The sequence below is a fragment of the Podarcis cretensis genome, assembly GCF_951804945.1.
Source record: "Podarcis cretensis genome assembly, chromosome: 12".
NCBI classification, from domain to species: Eukaryota; Metazoa; Chordata; class Lepidosauria; order Squamata; family Lacertidae; genus Podarcis; species Podarcis cretensis.
Window position 1 is genome coordinate 1,159,229 of NC_137181.1, and position 22,436 is coordinate 1,181,664.

The 22,436-nt window shown below is 44.3% G+C and overlaps 1 protein-coding gene and 1 long non-coding RNA gene across 2 annotated transcripts; both read right to left on the reverse strand.

The window, feature by feature from the left end:
* Positions 1-7,848: 7,848 nt before the first annotated feature.
* Positions 7,849-13,305, reverse strand: LOC307199079 (uncharacterized protein). Its single transcript, XM_079946689.1, has 6 exons — positions 13,190-13,305; positions 11,910-12,414; positions 11,658-11,739; positions 11,076-11,158; positions 10,331-10,457; positions 7,849-9,897 (listed from the first exon to the last, which is right to left on the reverse strand). The coding sequence occupies exons 2-6, from the start codon at positions 12,321-12,323 to the stop codon at positions 8,051-8,053; spliced, it is 2,553 nt and encodes an 850-aa protein (XP_079802815.1). The 5' UTR covers positions 12,324-12,414; positions 13,190-13,305; the 3' UTR covers positions 7,849-8,050.
* Positions 13,306-19,271: 5,966 nt separating this feature from the next.
* LOC307199596 lies at positions 19,272-20,228 on the reverse strand. Its single transcript, XR_013832095.1, has 2 exons — positions 20,167-20,228; positions 19,272-20,107 (listed from the first exon to the last, which is right to left on the reverse strand). It is a non-coding gene; the product is annotated as an uncharacterized lncRNA (long non-coding RNA).
* Between the last annotated feature and the right edge of the window lie 2,208 nt (positions 20,229-22,436).

Here is a 22,436-nt window from a genome sequence, read left to right on the forward strand (position 1 = left end):
CCTTTAATATATTCATGATGTAATCTGTGTAACCCAACCTCCCTTTAATATATTCATGATGTAATCTGTGTAACCAAACCTCTCTTTAATGTATTCATGACGTGTTTTGCACTGTATTCTGGGACATGGAGGGAGTTTCAAAAACTCATGTCACCCCTTTCTCACTGTTCAATCTCGCCTTGAACCTGTTGCGCAATAAACTTGGATCTTCTGCAGCTTGCTCCTGTCTCCGGCTGAGCTCATTTTCCTCCGCAGGGACCCACGGACTTAGTCCGATGAGCTGGGTGGCAGAGCAGCCTCACACCCAGATTTTGCCGTAACAGTTGGCGCCCCAATGTGGGGCATGCGGTTCTCCCGCGTTGCTGACCGGGGGCCCCGAAATCTTCAGCCGGCACCAGGCCATTTTGCCTGGGAAGATCCTTTGGACCCCCGGCCATCTTCCTGGCGGTAATCGAAAGCCCCAGGAGTTCAGCCGGGGAGCAAAGAGGGATCCAGCTGGCTTATTCATCAATCCTGGGATCATCATAGAAGACACGTGAGTATAAGGTAAAGGAAAAAATCCAGTGCACTGGTGGGAAAGGGGTGGAAATCTCCTGGCAACTGAATTCTCTGCCCTCCTCTCTATCGCTCCTTCTCGCCTGTCTCTTGGTCCAATTGGTGAGAGAGACCGTGGACTGCTGCTCGACCCAAAAGGGGGGTTCTGAGCTCTATCTCTTTCTCCTCTCAAACCCTCCAGTCAGCCGCACCAATTGAGAGTCCGAAAGTAAGACGGAGAGACCCGGCTTGGAAAGACAGCCGACTCTCCGCAACGGGCATCTCAGTTGAAAGCAAGGGGCTGGAGTTCTTCATCCGAACTTCCCGAGCGCCCTTACGGAGGGGGCAGGAAGGGGTCTTGCTTTCTATCAATTAATCCCAGCCGCACTGGTCGGTGCCACGTAACATGTGTATCGTGCGTGAGCCCGCTTCCAAAAGCAAGGGGGCTTTTCGGTTCAAAACTCTATCCAGGGATCACCCGATCTGGCACCACATGGCGCGGGCATTCAGTAGGGCCCCTTTTCCTGAGATTGTCGATAGGTAGGAGGTTGCCAGGAGGGATAGCCCATGAGGAATTGGGCAGGATCGGCAGAGTGGAAAGGAACCCCAAGTTATGAAATAGGAAATAAGACAGGAATAGGAAAAGAACCAAGTGGGTGAAGCTTGTTAAATTGTTAGAAAGTTGCCAAGCAACAAGGAAAAGGAAAACCCTAAATAGCCCCTGTACAAGTTACCCAAATCCTAATCAACCCCTCTCTTTCTCCCTTCTCTATCCCAGAAAAAAAACAACAAAAAGTAACAACAACAACGCATGCATATATAAAGGGGTACCCAGTCAACTAAGCATTGTGAGCCCTGCCAGTTTGGTTAACTGGTAGTGTTTGAAGAGGCAAGGAGGCTCTTAAAACCATGTGGGACCTTCCTACTAATTTTACTTAATAACTCCTTGCAATAACCAACTAAAGGATGAGAATATATATGTTTACATGTTGTCTGTTATGTGTGTTGTGTGTTACTACATATATGAGAATATGTGTGTTTACGTTGTCTGTTATATGTGTTGTCTGTTCCTTCTATCTCTGACAGACTGCCTTTCTTAAGCGCGCATAGTTTAAACTGCAAGCTTGCTTCAAAATTTTAAATCTAAGGAAGCCATGCTGGACCTTATCAGTCCTAAATAAGACAAAATGAGAATGAAGGGTGCAAATGTTTACCCCACCTCTTGCTTTGCCGCAACTTTTCAGCTTGTGAGTCTACAGTCTATTTTGGAATGTGAATGTTTCTAATGTTTCTGGAATGTGAATGTTTCTAATGTGAATTGGATGTTTCTGCTGCAAAAGCGTAGTTGAGCACAACTGCTCTCTCAAGCTAAAATGCAGTGTATTTATTTCATGAAGCACATAAAAGGTAGAAGCTTTGATAGACAACAATTGATAGACAACAATTGTCTATCTATAGAGTCCAGTCCTGATACCAGTCTCTAAGATCAACCTTATTGGAAATCTTATTGGAAAATACCTCCCCCACTTGTTCCTGTCTCTTTCAGGTTCCCCCCCCCCTCTTACTTCTGTGCCAAGTGAATTTACTCCTGAGTAAGCTTCCTTCAACAAGGGAAGGGGGCACATTCTTTGCTAAAAGTACCCGACATCTCACCTTCCTATGTATCGTTATTTAAAATTCGTAGTTAGGCGTACCATTCCTATGCAAGTTCAGAGACATTAAATCAAATCCAGGACTGGTTCTATTATTTGAGTGGGTATATCAGCTGACATAACCCTATGCTTATAAAATAATCTCTCCCAGATTCTCTTCCTATCTTATCTTAGGAAAACTGTTCTTCCTTTACAGAGTTCAGTATAAAGCGGGTACTTTTATTTCCCTCTTCCTTAGTACATGATAGGAGCATTGATTGTGCTCTCTTCCCCAGTAGTGCCTGTGTACATAAGTATGTGTGTGTAGTACAAATCTTGCTGTGAAATCTTGCTGTGAACCTTTATTTTGGAGGGTTGGACTAGATGACCCCAGGGTCCCTTTCGATTCTCCCAATTTGTGGCTGTGTGGAAGGACATGTGTCCACAAGCATTGCAGGGTAATTCTTAAATTCTGGTGTGGTGATGGAGTTAAAATTCAGCCTAGCTTTGCTCTTTAGTTTTAAAAGGTGAGAGGTGAAGCTGTGATGTTTTGAAGCACAACTGGTAATATCAAGCATTTGAGTGATTACAGTGTTTATCATTTTGTCTACTATTTAAAAATCAGACTTCAAAGTCAATTCAAAGTTTAAACACATACAAATACATATGGGCCTTGACCAATCCTGTAAATAAAGGGGCAGGAAAATTTTTGTCTGCAAATGGTAAGGCCAAAATAACTTAAAATGTTATGAAAAAAAAAATCCTATGAATTCTGACTCTCTGGCCATTTTTTCCCATATATAAGGGCGTGGCATTGTTCCGCAAATGGCCAGAGGGATATTAGCCCTTTCCTGTACATAAAGGAAGCAGTCGCTTTGCTTGGGCTGAAATTGCTAGCTTTTGTTGGTGAATACTTCAATTGCTGAGTTTCTCTTTTTTGTTTTAAATCTAACCCTCTTTTAAAATCTACTCCTTACCCTTCCCTTATTCAAATTCTAATTTTGCCAAAAGATGCGACATTTCAATAGTATAAAAGGTTTGCTGAGACATGAACTCCACACATGCACAGAGACTAGATCAGCTAAAAAAAAAAAAAGATAGGAAAAGAAGAGAGAGAGAGGAAGGAGGGGGAACTGTAGAGGGGGGGAGAGGAGGTTTATGTAAAACTTGGAACCATTGAGAGAAATCACCCTTAATGTGTCCCAAGTTTGAAATCTTAACATGCCAAATTCTTTTCACAGGTAAATATCAAAGCATTCCACCCCTCAATGGGATTTAAATCACAGACTTTGTTTGTGTGCATTTTAGGAACAGCATTTCCTGACAGGTTTCTCACATGAAATAATTTTCCCTTTTAACAGGATATGCGAACCCCGATAACAAAGTGTTTGTCCCTTTTTCCTCCCACAACAACTTTCTTTCTGTTCTGTGAAATCCCTGCTGTATTAGTGACTTCCATCTCTTTGTGGCTTTGACACTTTTAAAGTTACAAATAATCTGTTTCCATTTATTTAATCCGTTTTTCCATGGTCTATGAAATTAATCGAAGCATAACCAAACATTGTTTGTGGAATGGTATTTGTTTACCTTTTGCCTGAGCATTTCTTATTAATTCTGTCATTTGGCTAGTTCAAGGTACTTGCACAACTTTAAATTGCCATTAAGTCATTTTCCAGTATTTTGCTATTAACATTCTAGCCAATGTTGTCACATCAAGAAACACTCTTTTATTTTCATTATTACTTCAGATTTCTTAAAATTCTGTGTCTTAGCATTTATTTATTTTGGTTCCTCATAGGTCATTGTGTGTGTGTGTGTGTGTGTGTGTGTGTGTTTTATTATTATTTAACTGTGTCTTTTAAGTCCACCCTGCCCTTACAGGATATCACTTCTACAAGTGTGTTACTACAGATCCAATGAAAAGCTTCGCCACCACAACAGAAGACACCAAAGTTTTCAAAGTGGCCACAGCTATCTCTTTCAAAGGATATAGACTGCCGGGGGAGTGGGGCTGACAAAGGGGGGTGGAGTTGAATTACAAGGACATTTTCTGACTTTTGAACCTCAAGATACATACATAAAATATCCCAATTGTCTCAAGATATGCAACTGATATTTAATTAGTTTGTTTTGTATTATGTGTTATTACGTAGGAATGTTGAAATGTGTCTGACAGTGTGTCATTTCCACAAATGGGGGGGCTATTTTTGTGGCTATTTTTGTGTGTAAGTGTTTTATGTCTAATGTCTTATTCCTTACACCCCAGTGGAGGATCCTCATACATTTTATGCCTTTTAACAGATCAGGCTATTATGTAGTCCAATGTTTAGACTTAGATAAATTTATAACCATATTTCGTTGTTTCACCTGGCACTCTGCCAACTTCCCTACCCATTTTAAAAATGTGCTAAAACTCACTTTACCAAGGAGAAGCTTCTAAGATACATGAAGGTGGATATGCTTTGGTTTAGCAGGAATGATCCCTTATACAGTTAAATTGACTTATTTCGACAAGTGCCCCTTTTAAGAATATTTTTCTTTTAACAGATTGGTTTGAAGAGTTGAGAACCATGGGGAAAGATAAATTCAAATTGGACTCAGTTTGAATTGGGCAAGTGTATCCAGGCTGCAATTAGCTTTTGGTCCTTAAAGTGCAAGTGAGCAACTTCCCATGACTGCAAGACCTGAGCCTACAATAATAAAACCCCATAGGAAGGCCAAGGCAAGGACATTTCCCTCAGGACGTGTCCAAACCTGTGGCAGCTGTGGTGAGTGCCAGGCAACATGGTTAATATGAAAGCCCTAAGTGGATTCACCAGGGATTGCCACTACTGTGAGACCACAGAAGAGCTACCTTGACACCTGAGAACACAAAAATGGCGGGGGGGAAAGCAAACTGCATTTTTTTTCCTCAGTCAGTAGTGGACCTTCCTGCTAAATGTAAAGCATAGACCACTATTGAACAAAATAGTGGTCCTTTATGCGATATCCTATATCCAGCTATCTGCACTACTATACTTGCAAATGGCCTTAAGAGGCATGATTTGCAAGTCCCTTTCAGGTTTGCATAAACCCACACATCTGGTACGGTAGATACTAAGTTATTAGTTAGCGCATATCTATAACACGCATGTACATTGTATTGGTCTGTGTTGCTCCCTCCTTTGCTGCCCTGCTCAACCCACCTCCTTTTCCATTAGGGCCTATTCCCACTCACACGGCACCCCTACCTTCACCGAGATTTAGGGTGCGGAGAAAAGATTTGCAAGTTCTTACAGAACTTTAATGCAAATCTATCTCCGAATGGGGGACTGATACGGAAGGGGGGGGGGCATGTCTTCTTCACCTTCTTCTTCGCTACAATATATCAATTTATTTCCAATTGTCAATGTCAAAAGGGACTAAAATCTATAAAATTCATAGAAAATCAACGTGCCAGTTTGCTCAATTTCTCTAGGACTCCATCACACCTCCCCTGTCCAGCATAATCCCTCAAGCAAGGTGTTAAGACCCTAATCCTGTCAAATCGCTCTGATCAGCCTTTCCTCCAGGCAATGTCAGGTAGCAGACTAAGCATATTTGGGACCATTGTTTTCTCATCCCCAGGAAGTGTTTATCTGCGCATATCTCCACCTCTGCATATTCCCCCCTCCCTCCTCCATATGTTAATCTGTGTAACCAAACCTCCCTTTAATATATTCATGATATAATCTGTGTAACCCAACCTCCCTTTAATATATTCATGATGTAATCTGTGTAACCAAACCTCTCTTTAATGTATTCATGACGTGTTTTGCACTGTATTCTGGGACATGGAGGGAGTTTCAAAAACTCATGTCACCCCTTTCTCACTGTTCAATCTCGCCTTGAACCTGTTGCGCAATAAACTTGGATCTTCTGCAGTTTGCTCCTGTCTCCGGCTGAGCTCATTTTCCTCCGCAGGGACCCACGGACTTAGTCCGATGAGCTGGGTGGCAGAGCAGCCTCACACCCAGATTTTGCCGTAACAAAAGCCTTTTCAGTGCTCTACTGATTCAAATTTAAGTCTTAAAAGATGACAGGCAAGAACGCTCAATGACGAAACAACACACGTTTTTACCAGGTACTTCACAGGGAAGCCGCAGAAAACAAGGAGGTTGGTCAAGTTTAATGACAAGGTTCAACGATTTGCTGTTCGCAATGCAATGAGTATTTGTCTATGGATGTCTCTGTTTACTGAATCTAACATAAAGAACAGTACAAGAGGAGGGGGTAGAATTATCAGGGTCCGGGGCAATGACCACAGGCCAATTTCTCATGCAATGAATGTAAATAGTTTGTCTCCAGCAGGAGTCCTTTGGTCAAAAGCAGGGGTCAGCAATTTTTTCCAGCAGGGAGCTGGTCCACTGTACCTCAGACCTTGTGGGGAGCTGGACTATATTCTGGGGGAAGAAATGAAGAATTCCTATGCCCCACAAATAACCCAGAGATGCATTTTAAATAAAAGCACACATTCTACTTGTGTAAAAACACTGATTCCCTTGGACCAGATTTAGAAGGCAATTGGGCCAAATCCGGCCACCAGGCCTTAGTTTGACTACCCATTGTCAAGAGTCTTTGCTCAGGCTACAGATCTTTCCACATTAGATGTAGGTTCACATTGAAGAGTTATCTGAAGTGAAATAAGGCCTCTGAGGGAAAGTTATCCTACCCCAGTTCATGAAGTACCAATGGTACTTTACTAATGGCAAAGGTGGTGGAGTTGGCTGCAGTCTTCTCGGGGTCCTTTGGCCTCCTGGTAGCAGAAAACTGCCTGAACTGCTGGATCTGCACATCTGAGCAGAGAATGTCCTTCTCACCAAGGATCTTCCGCACAGAGCTTTCTCAGAATTCCCCACGGCCCCCAGTTTTGATGGCAACATCAAAAGACAACACGCCCTCCCAGATCCCAATATGCAAGGCATCTGCAAAGCAGGATCAACCCACTTTAGAATCCTAAGAAGAGGATTTGGGGATGCTCTTCCTCACTGAAGGCGAGGTTGCCAGGGCAATGCTGGACACCTGGGACCTGAAATGGTCTAATGGCCTGGGCACATGGGGCCACTCCAAGGTGATGGGGGCTATTTCCTGGGGTAGGACGGAGAGCAGCTCTTGAGGACTCCAGGGTTAGAAACCCCCCCCCTAGCCTGGTGTGAAAATTGTACTCAGTCAACCACAGTTCTAAATCCCTTCCTTGACCAAAAGCACCAAAAGGCATGAGCAAACAGGCAGATTCATCTCACAGAAGTCCCTTCAGTTGCCATCACATTTGGCAAGGTCACTTCCCTTCTAGGAGGGCTAGACACGGCCCGGAATCAACCCCCCACTCCTCCCAGTTTGGATGGCATGGCCTCTTCCTGCTTCTGGGCCAGCTGAGTCTGGCTCATCCATCTGGGCTCTCAGGAAGCTTCCAAGAGAACAGAAGGAAGGAATCCCTTTAGTCTTCTGCCCAGTTCTGTCTCTCCTAATTAGAGGGACCTCTACTTATTACAGTGTTTACGACCTATTTTGACCGGCATTAATGATCCTGGCCCAACTGAACTGGCTGCCAATTAGCTTCCACACTCAATTCAAAGGTTTTGACCTATAAAGCCATTACCATTATTGTTATTATTTCTAACAATTCATGAAACAATAGTAAAACTAACAAACATTAAAAACTTCCTTATCTAAAAGTCAGATAGCTGTTTATTTTCTTAACATCTAACAAGAGGGAGTTCCACAAGGAGGTTGACACTATCAAAAAGGCCCCCTGCCTTGTTCCATGTAACCTCACTTCCCACAATCAGGGAACTGGCAGAAGGCCTTCAGAAGTGGAACTCAGGGTCTAGGTGGAACATATTAATCAAAGTCTCTGAAAATTAAATTCATATACAGCCATTGTCTGGTTTCTTCCCACTGTGACATCTTTGATGGCCTATGAGACTGGTCTTCTGACCGAAGCTCTGACCACATTCCAAGCATTGATATTGTTTTTCCCCTGTATGAATTCTTTGATGTGTTGTGAGAACCTTTTTCCGACTGAAACTCTTCCCACATTCCATACACTGATATGGCTTCTCCCCTGTATGAATTCTTTCATGGACTATGAGATGGAACTTCTGGGTGAAACTCTTTCCACATTCGAAGCATTGATATGGTTTCTCCCCTGTATGAATTCTTTGATGTGTTGTGAGAACCTTTTTCCGACTGAAACTCTTCCCACATTCCATGCACTGATATGGTTTCTCCCCTGTATGAATTCTTTGATGTGTTGTGAGATCCTTTTTCCGACTGAAACTCTTCCCACATTCCATGCACTGATATGGTTTCTCCCCTGTATGAATTCTTTGATGGGCAATGAAAATCTTTTTCCGACTGAAACTCTTTTCACATTCCATACACTGATATGGTTTCTTCCCTGTATGAATTCTTTCATGAGAAGTGAGACCATCTTTCCGACTGAAAGTCTTCTCACATTCCAAGCACTGATATGGTTTCTCCCCTGTATGAATCCTTTGATGGGAAGTGAGACTTTCCTTCTGGGTGAAGCTCTTTCCACATTCCAAGCACTGATATGGTTTCTCCCCTGTATGAATCCTTTGATGGGAAGTAAGACCATTCTTCCAGGTGAAACTCTGTCCACATTCCATGCACTGATATGGTTTCTCTCCTGTATGAATTCTTTCATGGACTGTGAGATTGAACTTCCGACTGAAGCTCTTCCCACATTCCAAGCACTGATATGGTTTCTCCCCTGTATGACTTATTTGATGGGTTGTGAGATGGGCACTCCGAAAGAACCTCTTCCCACATTCCAAGCACTGATATGGTCTATTCCCTGGATGAATCATTTGATGGGCCATGAGATTCTTTTTCCGACTGAAACTCTTCCCACATTCCAAACAGTTATATGATTTTTCCACTGTATGAACCCTTTCGTGGGAAGTGAGACTATCTTTCCGACTGAAACTCTTCCCACATTCCATACACTGATATGGCTTCTCCCCTGTATGAATTCTTCCATGGACTATGAGATAGAACTTCTGGGTGAAGCTCTTCTCACATTCCATGCACTGATATGGTTTCTCCCCTGTATGAATTCTTTGATGTATTGTGAGAATCTTTTTCCGCCTGAAACTCTTCCCACATTCCATGCACTGATATGGTTTCTCCCCTGTATGAATTCTTTGATGGGAAGTGAAACTTTCCCTCCAGTTGAAACTCTTTTCACATTCCATGCACTGATATGGTTTCTCCCCTGTATGAATTTTTTGATGGGAAGTGAAAATCTTTTTCCGACTGAAACTCTTTTCACTTTCCATACACTGATATGGTTTCTTCCCTGTATGAATTATTTGATGGGAAGTGAGACTTTTCTTCCAGGTGAAACTCTTTCCGCATTCCAAACACTGATATGGCTTCTCCCCTGTATGAATCCGTTGATGGGCTGTGAAACTTTTCTTCCAGGCGAAGTTTTTCCCACATTCAAAGCACTGAAATGGTTTCTCCCCTGTATGAATTGTTTGATGGGAAGTGAGATATTTTTTCCAGGTGAAGCTCTTTCCACATTCCAAGCATTGATAGGATTTATTCCCCAATGGATTTCTTCGGAGGGAAGTGGAATGGGAGCTTTGACTGACGTTCTCTCTACACTCAGAATATTGACATGGCTTCTCCATGGCGTAGACATGGTCATGGTCTCCCTGGTTCTTAATCTCTGATTCATCAGCATCTGCAACAAAGAAAGAAACGGATCACAGCCAAAGGGTGAAACACAGCCCTCGGTTATTGAACTTTGCTAATTAATGCTTGGGACACGGGAAGAACTGAAGGGAATTAATTGTAAGGCCTTACAACAGACTTCACTGCTTTTGTTGACAGGCATTAATGAACATACGTATTGGAATCTGAGTGTCAGGAGTGGGGCAGCAATAAATCACACGGAGTAAGTGAAGTTAACTCTTTATGAGAAGCAACAGGCTGCTCAGAAGTGCCAGGCCTAGTGAGCACAGCAATACTTCCCTCTGGGTCTGGCCCCTATGAGCCAGTTGTGGGGACTGAAGGCCCTGCCTTCCCACAACTGACTAAGTCTCCTCCTCTCCCAGATTCTTCCCAAGGGATCTTAAATTCCGAAAGACATATCATGATCCAACAGGGAGCCTTACTGAGAGAGTTCATGATCCCACCATTCTCCTCCATAACTTCCTTATGCAGAGCTCTCTGGTCAGGATCCAGCAACGCCCACTCCTCGTCTGCGAAATGAACAGCTATATCTTCAAAGCAGACTAGACCCTAAAAGAAGAAGAGAAAAGTCTTGCTCTCAGACAGCAGAAAGATCATCTTCTACACATTGTGCTGCTGTTTTGTGTCTGTTTGTTGCCCTACGGTTTTAATGGGATTGTTTTATTGTGTATTTTAATTATGGGTATTCATCTTTGTGTAAATGGGTGGAACTCCACCTGGTGTTCTTCATATCCTTCTCTCTGCTGAACATTCCCCCCTTTCCTCTCCCTGTCTACTGTTCTGGAGGGGGAAAGCCCTATAGTGCAACAGATGGGACTTGTGAGGTGAATTCTGGCCACAGTTTTTTATGGTTTGGAAGCCTATTTTAGGCAACTGTTTGGAAGCCTATTTTAGCATTAAATGGTAAACTTATAAATAAATAAATAAATAAATGAATAAATGAATATATATATATATATATATATATATATATATATATATGATAAATAATATGAAAATGTTAGTTAAGGTAAGGTGGTTGTTCATCATTCTCAGCACGTAAAGTTTTTGCTTGGCATTTTAAGCCTCTGTATAGGGCAGTTTTGATAGGAGTCAAGAGAAGGAGGAGAGAAAATGCTGGATGCCCCATCTCATAGCCTCCTTGCCCGCAATGCTCCTTCTCCCTACCTGATCTGGTTCCAGAGCTGATGTTTCTCCTCTGCCTCCAGGCAAAGATGGAAGAAGAGGTCTTGTCAGCATCATTCTGTCACCTGTGAGAGACAAAGGGGCCATTAGCACATGCTTCTCTTAGAGCTGAAGCAGTGCACCTCTAACTACAGATGGTGCGCTCTATGCGCGGGTACCTCTGAAGGTGACTCAGAAACTAAGCCAGAAGGAGGCTACCAGACTGGTGACTGGGAGCAGCTGCTGGGACCATATAACACTGGTGCTGAAAGACCTACACTGGCTCCTAGTATGTTTCCAAGCACAATTCAGCATGTTGGTATTGACCTTTGAAGCCCTAAACAGCCTCAGCCCAGTAGACCTGAAGGAGCATCTCCACACCAATCGTTCAGCCCGGACACTGAGGTCCAGCTCCAAGGGCCTTCTGGCAGTTCCCTCACTGCGAGGAATAAAGCTACAGAGAACCAGGCAGAGGGCCTTCTCTTCGCCCCAAGTGTCTTCCCCCAAAAGATGAAAGGAACCCACAGATTAGTTCCTAAATCCATAACATGCAACCAAAGGGAGAAAAATCTCCTTCCTCCTTACCTATTGGCCTGTCTCTCCTGACCAACGGAGTCTTCTCTGCCTCAGAAGAATCCAGGCCCATTTCTGCAAAGATAATCTTTCCCTGAAAGAGCAACAAGGATTCAGAACAGAGGATGGAGAGAAATATTAGAAAAGGAACGAGGAAGGGAAAACCATTTGGGGATGCTTTCCGAAAGCTTAGTAGAGGATTTCAGGATACTCTCCCTTCTGTTCAGAGCCCCTAGGGGGTATTCATAGAAAAGTCTCTCTCACCTGCTGCTCTGCCTGCTTCCTCTCCTCTGCCTGACTCAGGAGGAATCCTTCGGCCAGGGCCACCGCCTGGGAACTGGTCTCCGCTCCGCATTCCCTCACCCAGCTCTCCATCTCTGGTGGAAGGACAGCCAGGAACTGCTCCAAGACCACCAGGTCCAGCATCTGAGCTTTCGTGTGCCTTTCTGGCTTCAGCCACTGATGGCAAAGGTGGTGGAGCTGGCTGCAAACCTCTCGGGGTCCTTTGGCCTCCTGGTAGCAGAACTGCCTGAACCGCTGGCTCTTCATATCAGAGTGGAGGGTGTTCTCCTCACCCAGGATCTTCTTCACAGAGCTTTCCCAGAATCCCCCACTGCTCTCGGTTTTGATGACATGGCCCCTTCCTGCTTCTGGGCCAGCTGAGTCTTGCTCATCCATCTGTGTTCTCAGGAAGCCTCCAAGATATCGAAAGGAACCCCTTGGCCTTCTGCTAAGTTCTGTGTGTCCTTATTAAAGCGGCTAGCAAATCCTACAAAGGAATTTGTCTTTCTGTTATAACATTGATCTTATTATCATTCTTATTTTATTAAAATCCTATAATTCAAAGTTCAAGGTGTTTTTTAAAAAATAATATTGACGGCATCATCAAGTACCCTTTCTAATGAGTCTGGCATCTTTTTTAGGGCTGGGCGATGCCTGGTTTTCAACATCGTAATACAGTATATCACCAGCTAAAAATCACAACATTCTGGTTTTAAAACAGCTGCATTGGTTGTCCATTCAATGGAGGGGGCTCCCATGAGGGTTCACTTAGACCCCCCCCACATATCTGAAGAACCGCCTCCTTCCCTTCAGACCCTCTGGGGTGGGGAGGCTGGCAGAGGGGGGGGGGCTGGGCAGCCCCAGAAAGGGCATCCTGGTGGGAGTTCCTGGGCTGGAGCATACCCTCCCCACAGAGCCCCCCCCCCCGCACCCGCCCCTCTTTCCCAAGGCCTCTGACCCCAGAGACAGGTGTTTCCAGGACCCAAACCACTCCTGGGCCATTCTGGGAGTTGCAAGGACCCAGAAGTCTGGCAAGGGGAGCTGCTCAGAAAGTTTCCACCTGGCTGCAATCTCTGCCCATCTTTTCCTCAACCTGAAAGGGGGTTCTTTGCCTGCCTTTTCCCAGCATCCCAAGGGAGACCACCGTGCAGAGGAAGGAGGGGGGCAGGACCCTCCTCTCCCTGACCCCCCCCCCATGCACCCTCCCGCTGCAGCCCTGGGACCCCTTTCTCCCAAGGGGGGGGGGGAGAGAGGAGACTCACCGCATCCCGGGAGGCGCCCCCTTGCACGGGGCGGGAGGCAGGCGAAACCTCCCCCCCCCCGCTTCCCCCGCTTGCAGGAAATGACTGGGGGGAGGGGGAGGGGCTTTTGCAGGGGGGGAGGGCTGGTCCCGCCCCCTCCTTCCTTTCCTCTACTCTCTCGGAGCCCCGCTCAGTTCCCTGCGACCCTTGCAAGGCGGAGCGCCCCGAGCTCAGCCCCCCCCCAAATGATGAATGGGGAGGAGCCCCGCCCTCTGCCCCCGCCCAGAGAGGCTTCTTTTGCGGGAGGGGGACAGAAGTTGGCAGAGGACCAAGGGGTCCCTTCCCATTCCCTTGGAGGCTTCCTGAGACTCAGCTGGCCCTGAAGGGAAGAGGGCATGCCTTCAACAGGGGGAGCAGTGGGCGATTTGGGGGGGGGGCACCTTCCTGACTAGGCGTTGGGCCAGGAAATGTGGACTGGGACCTGTGAACTCTGCTCTCCCCCTTGTCTTTCCCCCTTTTCTGGTTTTGATTAAACCAATTCATGAACCAAGAACTCGTACACTAATAATGATCCAGGTGTTGTAGACATTCCCATGAACTTATTGTGCGGTTTTTGTGATGCACAGATGACAAGAGAACACTCGGTCTATTTATTTGTATCCTTTCTTCCTCCTATGATCCTTGTTTATAAAACCCAATAAACCAGAATTCCAAAAAGGAAGGAAAAAGACAACACACTCTCCCAGGCCCCCACCTGCCCTGCATCTGCAAAGCAGGATCAACCCACTTGAGATTCCTAAGAATCCTGGGATCTGTGCTTTCTTAAGGAGGCTGAGAGCTGCTAGGAGACACCCTCCAAGTGCGCTTCAATAAACTGTCCTTTTTGCCAGGGACCTCGGTTAATTACAGCTGGTGGGAAGAGGGTCTCTCAGCACTGGGGGGGGGGGCTGCCACTTTCACCCCCATCCCTCCCAAGGTTCCCTCCCTTCCCAGCAGGGCTTGGATTCCTTGGGTGCGGAGACTTCCAAGAGTTATCAGCAGGGCTTTCTGGTCAGTCTCAGAAGATCATTTGGACACCTGAGAGGCTGCATGTCTGAACAGGTTACATGTGTCAAAGTCTGGCAAAAACCAGGTCGGATGAAGGAGTGGTGGATGGGGAGGAAAACTTTCCTTCTAACTGAAGAACAACTGTTACCGGAAAAATCCGAGGGCTCCCTTGGACAAAACAAAGACACCAACCAGGATAACTTGGAGCAAAACAGCAGCCTGTAGGCTTGGCCTTTATTGAACTGTTGCAACAGGGTATTCCCCTCACGTGCAGGAGAGAGGAAAAGACCCAGAAGAATAGTGTGCAAGGTCTTATAAAAACTTTTGAAATTCCCCTCCTCTAGGTCTAGCCCACCCCCAGAAACATCATGCATACATTACAGAAAGGAGGGGTTGAGGGAGGCATACATTACAGAAAGGAGGGGCTGAGGGAGGAGTTGGTGGTAACTTGAGTGTCTTGTCACCTGGCTGGTTCCTCCTTTCCCCCCTCCCCACAGTTTCCTGCCCCCTGAGGGAAGATCTGATCATTGTCCTTTGTTTCAGTCCATGTTGAATCCACTCCCATATGCAAGTTCTTTGTGATCTTGATTGTCTTCTGTCTGGGATCATCAGGGTTGGTATGGGCAGGGCTCCTGTGTATGTGCTGAGACAGTGAAGGGATTATGGCTGACCAGGACTAAGTCACCCTCCTTTGTTAGTTCTTGTCATATGGAGTAAAAATAAAATGAAACAGTGCAAATCCGATGTATGATTGATTTTCTATTTTTCTATGAATTTATAACAGAAATGTGGCGTGTGTGTGTGTGTGTGTGAAGTTTATACAAACAGAATGATTGGGGTGGGGGGGTTCCTGCAACAGTTCCCCCCTTCGGAGATAAGATTGCAAAGGTGGCTACTTTGCAATCCTTTTCTCCGCACAATTTAAAGTAACCTGCTATTCTCCCTCCCAGATGCGTGTGTCCATGTGAACCTGAAAGGGACTTGGATGTCACATTTCTCAAGGATATTTGCATAGAAATGTAACAGTGTAACAGTGCTCATAGTTAGACATAGGATATCACGTAAAATCAATATTTTGTTGCTCAGTTACTTGTGGTATGTTAGCACCTTGGAATAAATATTTTCTCAATAGTGGCGTATGCTTTACATTTAGCAGGAAGGTCCACTAATGACTGAAAAATGCAGTTTGCTTTGTCCCCCGCCATTTTTGTGTTCTCAGGTGTCAAGGTAGCTCTTCTGTGGTCTCACACCGGCCTGGTGTAACAGTAGTAGCAATCCCTGGTGAATCCACTTAGGGCTTTCATATTAACCATGTTGCCTGGCACTCACCACAGCTGGCACAGGTTTGGGCACGTCAGGAGAGAAATGTCCTTGCCTGGCCATTCTATGGGATTTTATTATTACAGGCTCTGGTCTTGCAGTCATGGGAAGTTGCTCACTTGCACATTAAGGACCAAAAAGCTAATTGCAGCCTGGATACACTTGCCCAATTCACACTGAGTCCAATTTGAATTTTTCTTGCCCCATGGTTCTCAACTTTTCAAACCAATCTGTTAAAAGAAACCCATTCTTAAAAGGGCACTTGTCCAAATAAGTCAATTTAACTCTATAAGGGATTATTCCGGCTAAACCAAAGCATACACACCTTCCTGAAGCTTCTCCTTGGTAAAGTGAGTTTTAGCACATTTTTAAAATGGGTAGGGAAGTTGGCAGAGTGCCAGGTGAAATAACTAAATGTGGTTATAAATTTATCTAATTCTAAACATTGGACTACATAATAGCCTGATCTGTAAAAAGCATAAAATGTATGAGAATCCTCCACTGGGGTGTAAGGAATAAGACATTAAACATAAAAACAATTACACACAAAAATAGCCACAAAAATAGCCCCAATTCCCCTCATTTGTGGAAATAACACACTGTCAGACACATTTCAACATTCCTACATAATAACATAATACAAAACAAACTAATAGTATCAGTTGCATATCTTGAGACAATTGTGATATTTTTACGCATGTATCTTGAGGTTCAAAAGTGAGGAATGTCCTTGCAATTCAACTCCTCCCCCCTTTGTCAGCCCCACTCCCCCGGCAGTCTATATCCTTTGAAAGAGATAGCTGTGGCCACTTTGAAAACTTTGGTGTCTGTTGCTGCAGGTGGTGGCGAAGCTTTTTCATCATAGGTCTGTAGTAACACATCTGTAGAAGTGACATCCTGTAAGGGGCAGGGTTTTGGAGACTTAAAAAGACAGGAGTTAGTAAGGGGAAGGGGCAAAAGGGAAAAAGGATGTCCTTCAGTTTCCATGGGAAGCTGCAAATAATAAAAATCTTTGCGGATTAAGCATTTTATTCATTTCAATATTATTATCACATTTCCATATAATTACTGTTATTATCTGCTAAGTTGGTTTGCTTTCCTTCGCTTAGTTTTGTTGTTGTTGTTGTTTTTTTCATATTATTAAATTAAAAATTACTCCACATGTATAGAAAGAGGACTGTAAAAATACAACAAAGGTTAAAAAAATAAAAAAGAAAGCCAAAAATTAGATTACCAGTCAGATGAAAACAGACTTGACACAAAGACATCAGATTTAGAAAAGAATTATTATTAAATAATACAAAGATATTATCAAAACCACAGATTACTACTGGACCGAAAGAATGAGAAAACAATGGAAAAGGGCTTAAAATGACTTTCAATATGTGATGGACATGTCCCCAAAGTAAAACACACACACAATGACCTATGAGGAACCAAAAATAATAATACTCAGGCAAAAAGGTAAACAAATACCATTCCACAAACAATGTTTGGTTGTGCTTCGATTAATTTCATAGACATCATGGAAAAACTGATTAAATAAATGAAAAGAGATTATTTGTAACTTAAAGCGTCAAAGCCACAAAGAGATGGAAGTCACTAATACAGCAGGGATTCAGACTTGTTTCACAGAACAGGAAAGAAAGTTGCTGTGGGAGAAAAGAAGGGACAAACACTTTGTTATCGGGGTTCACATATCCTGTTAAAAGGGAAAAATTATTTCATGTGAGAAGCCTGTGAGGAAATGCTGTTCCTAAAATGCACACAAAGTCTGTGATTTAAATCCCTTGGGGGGGGGAGTGCTTTGATATTTACCTGTGAAAAGAATTTGGCATGTTAATCATGTTAAGATTTGAAACTTGGCAACCTCTTGACTTTGATGGTCCAGTACTTAACACCTTTTGTCTTACGAAGCCCCTGGAGCAAAAGACACATTAAGGGTGATTTCCCTCAGTGGCTCCAACATTAAGGGCGATTTCCCTCAGTGGCTCCAAGTTTTACATAAGGATAAATTTCCCCCTTCAGCCCAAGCTCCTACAGTTCCCCCTCCTTCCTCTCTCTATCTCTTCCCCCCCCCTTTTTTTTTTTTGCTGATCTAGCCTCTGTGCATGTGCAGAGTTCATGTCTCAGCAAACCTTTTATACTATTGAAAATGTTGAAACCTTTGGCTAAATTACCATTTGAATAAAGGGAATGAAGGGTAAGGAGTAGATTTTAAAAATAGGGTTAGATTTTAAAACAAAAAAGAGAAACTCAGCAATTTAAGTATTCACAAAAGCTAGCAATTGCAGCCCAAGCAAAAGGGATTGCTTCCTTTATGTACAGGAAAGGGCTAATATCCCTCTGGCAATTCGCGGAACAATGCCACGCCCTTATATATGGGAAAAAATGGCCAGAGAGTCAGAATTTATAGGATTTTTTTTTTTTTCAACATAGGATTTTTTTTTTTTAACATTCTCAGTCATTTCAGCCTTACCATTTGCAGACAAATTTTGCTGCCCTTTATTTACAGGATAAATGGTCAAGACTCATGTATTTTATGTGCTTAAACTTTGAATTGACTTTGAAGTTTGATTTTTTATTTTTATTTTTAATAGTAGAGAAAATGATAAACACTGTAATTACTCAAATGCTTGAAATTACCAGTTCTGCTTCAAAACATCACGGATTTTTTACCTCTCACCTTTTTTAAAGAAAAACAAAGAGCAAAGTTGGGCTGAATTTCAACTCATCACATGCTTGCAGACACATGGCCCTCCACACAGCCACAAACTGGGAGAGCTAAAAGGGACCCTTGGGTCATCTAGTCCAACCCTAAATACAGTGTTCATAGCAAGATTTCAAAGCAAGATTTGCACTACCAAAAGGACATATACATTTAAGTACAGATTTTCAACTGGGAAAGGAAACATCTATGCTCGTATCATGTACTAAGGAAGAGAAAAAGAAAAGTAGCCAACTTTACACAGAACCGTTTTAGCAGATCTTGAGATAGTTTGAGTGAGTTTGCTTCCTTCAAGTTCCTAGAGAAATTATCTTTAAAGGAAGATTGAAGTGAACATTTTTCCTAAGAGGGAGAGGATCTCTTATAAAACATAGTTAAAACAGCCATAGATTTGATTTAAAAGGAATACAAAAGTGAGTTTTTCCTGAACTTGCAGAGGAATAGTAAGCCTAATCTATGCCCCCCCCTTGCAGTTTCCTTTAAAGGAAGCTTACTTGGGAGTAAATTTACCTAGCACAGAAGTAAGAAGAAGGAAAAAAAAACCCTGAAAGAGACAGAATGAAACAAGGGGGGCATTTTCTAAGAAAAGAGGCCAGGAAGTCTTATAGAGACTGATATCAGGACTGGACTCAGATAGACAATTTCGCTGGCCATGGAAGCCTCTACATTTAATACCAATTTTCTTAGAAAGGACACATTTTCATAGGCATATACTTATGAAATACACACACTGCATTTTAGCTTGAGAGAGCAGTTGGCTCTACTAGGCTTTTGCAGCAGAAACATTAGTTTCTTCACAGCACATTTCAAAATACTAGAAAAAAGACTGGAACACAGATGTAGACTCACAAGCTTAAAAGTTGCAACAAAACATTATCTACCATCAACTTAAAATCATGCTCCTCACTCAAGCTACTCAGAGGAAGACTCCTTGGAGCCTCTCTCAAAGAACAAACATTTGCGCACTTCATTCTAATGATTTTTTATTTATTTATTTATTTTTGGTCCTGTTTAAGATTGATGAGGCCCAACATGGCTTCCTTAGATTTAAAATTTCGAAGCATGCTTGCAATTTAAAAACTATGTGCATTTAAGAACAGTCTGTGGATGCCGGAGCCAATGTAAACACAAACCCTTTAAATATTTCCAAATCTTTGAGTACATCTCTTATCTTTTTTTTTTTTTTTTTGAGAAACTAAGATCTCAAATGCATGGGCTCTCAGGCTGGGCTGTTATTATATCTACTGCCTTCTGAGCACCATTAAGTTTACGGTTTCATGTTCTAGCTTTAGGTTATAGTTTAACAACCCAAATTTGATGTGTTCAGCTCTCCCTAAGGGTTCAAACCCTGATTTTGTTAAAGGATCCCTGGGGTGGCCACTGTGCCCTGGGTTCCAGGTGGTGGGCCTAAGCCACCCACTAAAAGTTACAATGGTCTCATACTTTGTACTTGGAAAGACCATTTTGCCCCTTTATTTTTTTTTTTTTATTTTTTTTTTTCCCAATTGGAGATGACAAGCTGGAGGGGCATATTAGAATCCTCTCTGGGGCAAAAAGGCTTCAAGGAAGCTTTGTTGCCAGGAGGAGTCCAGTTAGGGTGTTTAGTGAGCTCCCATTCTCTCATATGTTATTATTAGGCTTTTTTCTTCTTTTTTTTTCGTTAACGAAGTACGCTAAAGACAGAAAGAGTGGACGCACACACACAAGGGAAGAGGGGCAATGGGAAAGAAAGGGGGGACAGATAAAAGATCCTTTCAGTACTCAAAGTACCCTTGACTAACACAATTCCTACTTATCTATAAACCACGAATTAATTTCTGGAAATCTCAAACCTGAACCTGAAACTCAAACCACGGGTCTCTCTCTGCCCGGGAACTCAAACCACGGGTCTCTGCCCGGAAACTCAAACCACGGGTCCCTCTGCCCGGAAACTCAAACCACGGGTCTCTCTGCCCGGAAACTAAACCACGGGTCTCTCTGCCCAGAATTCCTTACCTCAGCGCTGTTTACAAGACAATTTCCCCCTCTACCCTCCACGACAGCCTCCTGCCTAGCCTTTGAGACTAAGTTCGGAACCCCTACTGGACGCTTGCGCAGTGCAATGCCAGATTAAGGCCCGAGAAAATGAAGGTTTGGAAAGGAAACAAACAACCTTGCGTTCTCACGTACCCGGATCATCCCTAACAAAGGTCGCCAGGCAGGAGGGGCAGCTTTGTTTGCATAATTAGAGGAGAGAGAGAGAGAGAGAGAGAGAGAGAGAGAGCTTTGAAGGATGCCTCTGGACGACTCCGAGAGAGGGACATCAGAGAAAAACAGTAAAGAGCCACGCTTTCCCGGACTCAATTCCAAGACGGAAAACGGGGGAGAAAAGGGATAGAGAGATTAAGACGTTCCTGGACGACCCCGAGGGGGAACGTCGGAAAACAGTAAAAGTACCACAATTTCCCCGGACACGTTCCGCGTAAGAAATTGGGGGGAGAGAAAGGGAAAGAGGAGAGAGAGAGAGGAGAGAGAGAGTGCTTTGAAGGACGCCTCTGGACGACTCCGAGAGAGGGACGTCAGAGAAAAACGGTAAAGAGCCACGCTTTCCCGGACTCAATTCCAAGACGGAAAACGGGGGAGAAAAGGGATAGAGAGATTAAGACGTTCCTGGACGACCCCGAGGGGGAACGTCGGAAAACAGTAAAAGTACCACAATTTCCCCGGACACGTTCCGCGTAAGAAATTGGGGGGAGAGAAAGGGAAAGGTTTTGGCGTTCCTGGACGACCCCGAGGGGGAACGTCAGACAGTAAAGTTCCGCGACCTCCCTGGCCACTTTCCGAAAGGGGAGGGTCGGGGGAGAAAAGGATAAAGCTGAACGTTCCTGGCCGACCCCGAGAGGGAACGTCGGAAATGAAAGAAGGAAAGTCTGGCTGTCGTGAGGACGCTGCTTCTCCACCCCCCTCCCAATGTATTTACTTCAAACCATACTCACGTTTGAAGATGTCCCCCGCGGATCCCGGGATCCTTTCCCCTTAGCCGGCTTGACCTCGCCTTTGCTCCCCCCGGTTGGGCTTTTGGTGACGATTGATTACCGCCCGCAAAGAGGAGGCAGGGAGAGGAAGAAGGATCCCTGGGCTAAGGTTGCCCAGTGGCGCCCGATCCCCTCTATCTCCCCTCTCACCTTTGCAGGAGAACCAAGTGTCCCTGAGCATGGTCGCCAAACTGTTACCGGAAAAATCCGAGGGCTCCCTTGGACAAAACAAAGACACCAACCAGGATAACTTGGAGCAAAACAGCAGCCTGTAGGCTTGGCCTTTATTGAACTGTTGCAACAGGGTATTCCCCTCACGTGCAGGAGAGAGGAAAAGACCCAGAAGAATAGTGTGCAAGGTCTTATAAAAACTTTTGAAATTCCCCTCCTCTAGGTCTAGCCCACCCCCAGAAACATCATGCATACATTACAGAAAGGAGGGGTTGAGGGAGGCATACATTACAGAAAGGAGGGGCTGAGGGAGGAGTTGGTGGTAACTTGAGTGTCTTGTCACCTGGCTGGTTCCTCCTTTCCCCCCTCCCCACAGTTTCCTGCCCCCTGAGGGAAGATCTGATCATTGTCCTTTGTTTCAGTCCATGTTGAATCCACTCCCATATGCAAGTTCTTTGTGATCTTGATTGTCTTCTGTCTGGGATCATCAGGGTTGGTATGGGCAGGGCTCCTGTGTATGTGCTGAGACAGTGAAGGGATTATGGCTGACCAGGACTAAGTCACCCTCCTTTGTTAGTTCTTGTCATATGGAGTAAAAATAAAATGAAACAGTGCAAATCCGATGTATGATTGATTTTCTATTTTTCTATGAATTTATAACAGAAATGTGGCGTGTGTGTGTGTGTGTGTGAAGTTTATACAAACAGAATGATTGGGGTGGGGGGGTTCCTGCAACACATCGGAGCGTTGGAACTCAGCATCACAACAGAAGACGATTGCTGTAGCTTGAATTACTGGTGCTCACCCTGACAGAGCCAAGTGGGGCAGCCTGCCCACCGGCACAGCCATCGCCCCACAAGTGAGCCCCGACAGGACGAGCTCCATTGGCCCCATGCCCTCAAGGCCACGATCCTCCTCCCTGGGGGTCCCTGAGGACTGGCTGCACGTAGACAGACATAAAAATACACAAACAGTGAAAACGGAAACC